At 31.5% G+C, this 8,047-nt stretch overlaps 1 protein-coding gene across 1 annotated transcript; it reads left to right on the top strand.

Annotated features, from left to right (window-relative positions):
• The first annotated feature begins 272 nt into the window (after window positions 1-272).
• On the top strand, window positions 273-3,386 carry LOC114397255 (expansin-A8-like). Its single transcript, XM_028359345.1, has 3 exons — window positions 273-488; window positions 1,125-1,437; window positions 2,559-3,386. Exons 1-3 carry the CDS (start codon window positions 341-343, stop codon window positions 2,860-2,862), a joined length of 765 nt encoding a protein of 254 aa, XP_028215146.1. The 5' UTR covers window positions 273-340; the 3' UTR covers window positions 2,863-3,386.
• The last annotated feature ends 4,661 nt before the right edge of the window (window positions 3,387-8,047 follow it).

The raw sequence follows: 8,047 nt of genomic DNA, 5'->3' as shown, positions 1-8,047 counted from the left end.
ATAAAAAGAGAAAAAAAGAAAATAAATTAAAAAAAATACCCTAAAGTAGTAGCTGAAAGAAATATGATAATAGGCCTATAAAGTTTGTTGGGCCGTTGGGGATGCATGTGCTAGGAACTGGCCTACTAGATTAGCGGTTGGGAATCCCAACTAGAACCAAAGCATGTGCACTTAATTTGGCACTTGTTCTGTGCCTTTAAGGAAACAACCCTACCATTGTGCTTGTAAACCAAATGATGTTTATAAATAGAGCTCCCCCTATTGCCTTCAACATCACAGCAGAGCAAATTAACTACACATTCCCCTGTTTTGGCTCCCCTGTTTAACCAAGAAGCTTCCAATGGCACCCCATGCATCTTCTTTTGCTCTAGTTCTTCTCATTTTTCTCTTTGTTGAAATGCACTTCCATGGTGCCACTGCTGACTATGGCGGTTGGCAGGGTGGTCATGCTACTTTCTATGGTGGTGGTGATGCTTCTGGAACAATGGGTGAGCTTAGCTTCTATCTTTGCTAACAAATTTTCTTGGTTTTTTATATGAGAATCGGGTTGTTTACAGAAACTATTATGGGATGGTGTGGTTAATTCAAAAGTTCTTAAAATTCTTGTGTAGCCAAAAAAATGTGACTAAGTATCTTCAAAGAAAATTATTGAGTATTAAAAACTATTACAAATATGAAACACTGACAAATTAAGACTTTTATTCAATATTATTGTGTCTTCAATTTCCTACACATATATTGGTCTTGACTATCTTAGTAAATATCTTTAAGGGAAAAATTTAAGTAATTTTGATATTGTTTTCTAATTTGAATTGGAGTTTTACCCGTATAATTCACATAATAAAGGTTTGCATTACAAGTTAGCATAAGTTACCAATATCAAACTTTAATTCAAGTTAGAGAACCGATGAGGTTTAAATCAGTTGGTTGAGGAGTTTGCCCGAGTTGTTGTAAACTTTCTGGTAGCTAACTATTAAGTACGATTCCTACGGAAAAAGAAACAAACAAATCTAGTTTGAGAGTAACACAATAAAACATTTAAAGAATTGTATCTAAGTTTTGTTCTATTTTCTAAGTTTGCATATGGTAAAGGTTTACTATACCCTTTTGTTTGGTACATGCAGGAGGTGCATGTGGCTATGGGAATTTGTACAGTCAGGGATATGGAACCAACACTGCAGCTCTAAGCACTGCTTTGTTCAACAATGGCTTGAGTTGTGGGGCATGTTATGCAATGAAGTGTGATGATGACCCAAGATGGTGCAAGCCTGGCACCATAATTGTCACTGCTACAAACTTCTGTCCTCCAAACTTTGCTTTGGCCAACAATAATGGTGGTTGGTGCAACCCTCCTCTACAACACTTTGATATGGCAGAACCAGCATTCCTTCAAATTGCTCAGTATAGAGCTGGAATTGTGCCTGTGGCATTTAGAAGGTACGTGAAACCATAAACTTGGTCATGTTCTCAAAGCTTAGAGGTTCTATTAATTCCCTTATATAGCTATACAATTATGAAATATACTAACTATATTGATTCAAGACTAAATTTTGAAAAACAACTCCACCTACCTTCATTAGAGACCTAATAAAGTTCAAGAACTTGTTCTTTGTAAATTGTAACTCCTGGCCCATTCATCACCATTGAAAATTGCGGTTGCTTACTTGCTTTTACCTAGCCTCAATTTCCAGCTTATATATAATATATCCATGAATTTGAGCTTGAAGGACTTGATCTTTAACATTATGTTTGTACCCTTGTTTTTTAAGGGTGTTGATAATTAAATTAGTTCTTCAAAACTTTATATAAATTAGTGTTCAAAAAAGTTATATATCTACATTAGTTTTTAAAAATTTAAAATGTCACTATATTTATTCTTAAAAAAAAGTAAAGTGCTGATAAAAATAATCTTAACAATGTGTTTAGATTATGTTGGCAAATTATGGTTTGATTCAACAGAACTGCAACTATTTTTTAACTTATACTCAAATCACAATACGAAGCCAAAAATTATGTTAAAAAAATAACTCAATCATAATTTTGCTACATTTATGAATAAGAAACTCTATTTGCATTTTCCAAACTAAGTTATGAAGTGTTCAAACTGTAATCCATCCATGCACAAAACTTGTGATACAACTTATATAATGATATTTTCAAGAGATTAATTTAGGGACCAAAATTTTAAAAGAATAACAGAATGACACACTTATGAAACTATGATTCATGCTTATCTTTCAAAGTCGTACTTCTTCATTATGCTTAAGTTTTTAACTCCCTTTCCCTACTCAAATTACCAACTACATAACACAATAATCCCTTTCCTTTTATGAATAAAATGTCTCATCCTTTATGATTAGCTGTCTATAAACTAATAGACAGTCAAATTGGAGCATAGACACTAATTCCTTAGATCCTATATTTTTAAACTTTTTATCTGTACTTGAGATCTTTAATTAATTGATGATGATAGGATAGGAGACTGTATTTACCATGTTCTAGTTTCCTACCAACCTACTTACAAAGCTTTTTTTTCTCCTATTTGGTGATGATGACAGAGTGTCCTGTGTGAAAAGGGGGGGAATAAGGTTCACAATAAATGGCCACTCTTACTTCAACCTGGTTTTGATCACCAACGTCGCGGGTGCAGGGGATGTTCATGCAGTGTCAATCAAAGGGTCCAGAACTAGTTGGCAACCCATGTCAAGAAACTGGGGGCAAAATTGGCAGAGCAACTCCTACCTCAATGGACAAAGCCTCTCTTTTCAAGTCACCGCAAGTGACGGTAGAACTGTCACAAGCTTCAACGTGGCACCATCTAACTGGCAGTTCGGTCAGACCTTCCAAGGGGGTCAGTTTTAGGAGAGAAAAAAAAATGTTAGCAAGTAACATTTTCCTATCGATCTAATATCTAAATTAGAAAAGAAAATTATTAAATGAAATGTGAATCTACTCAATGACTTTTAATAAATTTTAATTAATCATAATAAAAAAAATGATCAAAAAGGTGTTGTTAACATTTTTAAAAAAAATCACCATTATTAACTTTTTGTTAGTAAATTTAAAATGTAACTCACAAGTTATAAAATGTGTTTATATATCATATCATGTGGAGATTAGTTTGGAACTGCATAGTTCGAGACTATACAATAATGTCTCCAAAATAAGACTTTGCAATGTGGGGTAGGTTAATTTAAAAGCTTGTAGGTATTGTTGATGCAAGACTAGCCGAAGAATGTTAAGAGAGGCATTTATTCTTGCAGCTGTGTGATTCTGTAAAGTAGCTGAGGTGATTTATAGCATATGTATTATGGCACCCGCTGGGGACTTCACAAATGTAATGTTATATACTTAAATATTGAATTCCAATTACAATTAACTTCCAACCTTCTTTCTTCTTCTTTAAAGATAATGTTATCTCTATTATTTTTTAGTTTAATTTATATACTAGTTAGTTACCGTGTATATGTATGGGTCGTTTCATTCTGCTATATTTTTTTTTGTTTTAATATTAAAATTGTGCTTAGATTAAAAGTAAAATATTTTTTTAATGTTTAGAAGATTAGAATATGAGATAAATTAATAGACTTTAGTTGACAATATTTAAACACAATTTAAATATAATTATCATTATACATTTTTCTTGATATTGGTGATAGTTGATGTTAAACTTTAACTCTATTACATTAAGCACATAATGGTTTTGCTTTGTCTGTAGCAGAGGAATAGCTATAAATTATTCAAATGATGTAAGAAACATGATTTAGAATGAAAGCACCATTTTGGTGCATCTTGATAAGTTTTGCTAAGGCATCACTACATGTTGGATCCTTCTTCAACATATCCCAAAAACAGCTATGAAGCAAGAGAGAGTTGTTTCCATCAAAATGCTCCAAGAGAGCAGTCGTTACTCTGCAAGTGCATACATTAGTAAATTTACTGAACATAACAAAAAAGCATTATGAGTAAAATATAGAATCTTACTCAAGCATAAAATGGGATATATATATATATATATATATATATATATGCCTTACTGGGAGTACAGAGGCTGAATTACAGCATTGCTTCTCCAGCATATTTAGAGGCTCATCAACATGACCTCTAATCAGCAACAACTGGCAACAAAAAAAATGTGAAGCTAGATGCAAAATATAGATGTGCATGTGCATCCAGAAAAAGAAACATGTTGTTAGATTGCAGAACATAGTCAGTTGCTTTGTGCAAGTAAAGATGAATAATATGCGTGTAAAACTATAAATAGAATAAGCATGTGGTAAAGTAAGGGCCAATTAGTAATAGCAATAGCATGCACAAAAGGTCAAGTGAGATGCAAGGAGAGAATTCTGTGCACAGGTCTACAAATTATCATCAGTATGATTGTTAGTGACATAGATGCAGTTTGGGCTATTGGAAGATATTTAATTTGGCTCCCATTTTGATGGTATAGTTCAACCAATCTATAAGGAAAAACAGAAAAAAAAAAATCAATATTATGAGTATAATATATAAATTATATAATTGACATTATTAAATAAATTGTTGTTTAATGTATATACCTATGTCGTAAAATTCAGAGATATTTGGACTGGACACAACTTTCGTCACTTGTGGGAAAGGTTGAATTGGAGGGTTGCTTGAAAAATGCGGGTGACTAAATTGTAACTAAACAAAATTAATAAATATGTTATATAGTTCATATATTAAAGGCTACCTACTTCATAGATTATCCAATTCTGAATAAATTATAGTCTATTTAGTAGAATCCTATTGCTTAATTTCTACTCATATGAGGGTGGACTATGTAAGTCCTAAATCCAAATGTTGGTGTAGTTGAATCAATGATATTTGGCTTGCTATTTTTCCCATACCAAACGTACCCAACAAATTAATGTCAAGAAGAAAAGACAATTTCAGAAATGCTTATACTTAATGATAATTATAATTGTCATGAAGTTATAAGATGCTAGTTAGGTTCTAATCATGCTAATATCATGAATGAATAGTAGATAACCAAATGGATGAATTAGTGTATCACTAATCCAGCACAAGCCCAACAGAAAAAGGCTTCCACATGTCTCTTATCCGCCATGTCCTTCGGATGCTTCATGTAACACAAAACCAAAATGTAACTATTAGCAGACATGCCATTCAAATCAGTTTATAGTTATGAAAAATGTCTAAAATATAGTAAGGTAAACACAGATAATTTTTTTCCAAGAGGAAACAAAAATGCAGAAAGAGTCGCTTCTGAAAAGTACATCATAAAATCCATATCATAAAAGCCAGTATATGCAGCAAAAGAAAACAACCCCACCAACAACACAGTCAAATCAGCTTACTTATGCGTTAAAAAAACAGGACGACGACATTCTGACCACTCTTACCGACAAAAAGAAGTACTCTTATCGACAGACAGAGAAAGGAGAATGGAGATTCAGATTGTGATTATTAATGTTGGAGCATATTGATAAAGATGCAGGAATGGAATTTGAAGCCCTAGCACAAAGACACATAATGTGTGTGAAAAGAATGAGTGAGAAGTATGTTTTATAATTACGAAATCTAAGTTAATTTTATAGTTAATTTTGATTAATAATAATTACAATTTTTTATTTTACTATTATTTTTAATGAAATAATAAAGAAATTAACATCTTTACAATTTTTTTATAAGTAGGAGTTAAAAAAATAAGATTTCAAATGTTTTAGAGAAAAATTGATGCAAAAATTAAAAGAAAAAAACTTTAAAGAAAAGTTGAAAGAATTGAACAATTCATTTAACACATGATCCAGGCTTAGTGCACATCATGCTTAGCGAGCGATCTCAGTCTTAGTCTTAGTCTTAGCACAAAGAAGACATATGAAGAAGCCTAAAGATGCGCTTAGCGCGAAAGTTCAAGATATCAAATGTCTGAGTCTATCTCTTAAGGAAAACTCTCATTCTTTAATCATTCTTCCCTTTCTTTTAGTCATCAGTCCCTTTTTCTATCCACATTAGATTCTGAAGTGTAACGTTTCTCATGGCTTTGCTTTTTTTCTGATCTTCATCTTTATTGTATGGTTTGATCATCCATGCATTAGTCTTAGGGATTATATATGGGAAAATCAAAGGAATTTGGGAGAGAGAATAGATAAATTAGGTTCTTCATCGTAAGAGATCAAGGTTGAGTGTCTTAGCATATGTGGATGGAAATTGGGAAAACATTTAATAGAGAAAAACATTAATATTGCATCAAGGATAGATAAACATGTTAGGCCCCAACATATTTATATTTTGATATTATCTTTTGCATTAACTTTTGTTTATTTTATTATTCTTGCCATTTTAATTTCAAACTCTTTCTTTCTTTTAATCTTTATTATAATTTCTTATCTCCTACTTGAAAATTGGGAATACATCAATTCAAGTATAAACAAATATAGTTTCTATGAGTTCGACACTTTGACTTTCATTTTAACTTTACCACAAATTAATATACTTGACAACGGGTTAACAATGTTCGAAGCTCATGAAAGGGTGAAAAGAAAAGGAGAGAATGAACGAGAGAGTTTTAAAAATTCACGCGTATAAATTTTTCAAAATTCTCATTTTGTCAACTATGAAAGGACAAGTGTCAAAGAAAGGAATGGGGCAAAAATATATTTTTGATAGACTATTTTATATACATATTTAGAATATAATTTTTTCACACAGGCATATAATAAAAACAGACTATTTTATCATGTCATATATTTATTATATGATGCAATGATAAAGTAAAATTTTATTTTATATCTTTGGGAAAATCAAATACAAGTCATACCTACAAATCTATTGTGTGTTATTAACTGAACTATATTTATTGAGTATAAATTTTCCATCTAATAGCATTGTTGTTATTTTCTTACAGCAAACACTTTAAATTGTAGAGTATTTTAGTTTTTTACTCGTACAATACGAGTCGATAGCCTAATTTTATACAATAAAATTAAAGGGTGAATTATGTAACTAGTATGTTAAATAGTTATCATGTGTTTGCTTTTAAGCTATTTGATCAATAAAACTTAAAACATTTTTAACTTCTCAATTATTACCTTTTACCTGATCTTATTAGATTAAATGTGACAAAGGTTTTTCACATATATTTCTCGAAAATCAACCCTCCAAGCTTGATTGATAAGAACTTTATCTAGTCTTTTAGCAATAAACGTCTCTTGTATTAAAAAAAAGCAATAAATGTCTTAGAATTTCTTCTAAACCATGTAATTGATGTCTTATTTCCCTCATGTTGAGGAGATGACAATAGTTAATCATATTTCATGTTGAGGAGATGACAATAGTTAATCATATTTTAAAATTTAGAAGCTTTAGAAAAAGAATATTTACGACAATGAACTTTAGATGGCTTTAGCACTTCATTAAATTCACCAGTAGCATCCAAGGATCCACAATTATACTACACAACCCCATTAAGTGCACCCACAAGTCATTTCTTTGACTAGATTGAGTACTCACATATACTATCATGCACATCCACCAATTCTTTCCCTTGGAAAATTTTAAAGTAATTGCTTGTGAAAAAGTGTCCATAACCTAGATTTCAAAGTGACAGATGTTTTCTTCAAGAACCCAAATACCTCCTGCATATCCCATAGCCTCCACCAAATGACACATCAAAACCAATAACTTCCAAAATTGTTTAGCATATGCAAAAAGACAATACGTCTCTAACAACATGAACATAGATGGTTGATATAGATGAACTATTTCCCTTACTCTCTGTCTTCCTTTGCCATTAACAACCCCATAAAATGTTTCAAGCTATTAATATTCATATCATTCGACATATTCTTCATAACATAATGATAAAAAAAGTAAAAGAATCCACAACATGGAAATCATGTTGCCTTTGGCACATCATGAATTGATTTAACTTCCAAGGCAATGCCATTTCACACCATGCATCTCAACAATCTCCATATCTAATGTTCACTAGTCTAGTGAATTAGTGGGTTGGCTTATTTAATTCATCCTCAAAGACTCCTCCTTATCCCCTTCCTTGAAC

Source organism: Glycine soja, chromosome 2, assembly GCF_004193775.1.
Source record: "Glycine soja cultivar W05 chromosome 2, ASM419377v2, whole genome shotgun sequence".
In the NCBI taxonomy this organism is placed as follows: Eukaryota; Viridiplantae; Streptophyta; class Magnoliopsida; order Fabales; family Fabaceae; genus Glycine; species Glycine soja.
This window is presented reverse-complemented; position numbering and strand designations above follow the sequence as displayed.

Coding starts and splice junctions, on each gene's coding strand:
- LOC114397255 (XM_028359345.1), top strand. CDS start 341: ATGGCACCCCATGCATCTTCTTTTGCTCTAGTTCTTCTCATTTTTCTC. Junction 489..1,124: donor TGATGCTTCTGGAACAATGG/GTGAGCTTAGCT, acceptor TGGTACATGCAG/GAGGTGCATGTGGCTATGGG. Junction 1,438..2,558: donor GTGCCTGTGGCATTTAGAAG/GTACGTGAAACC, acceptor TGATGATGACAG/AGTGTCCTGTGTGAAAAGGG.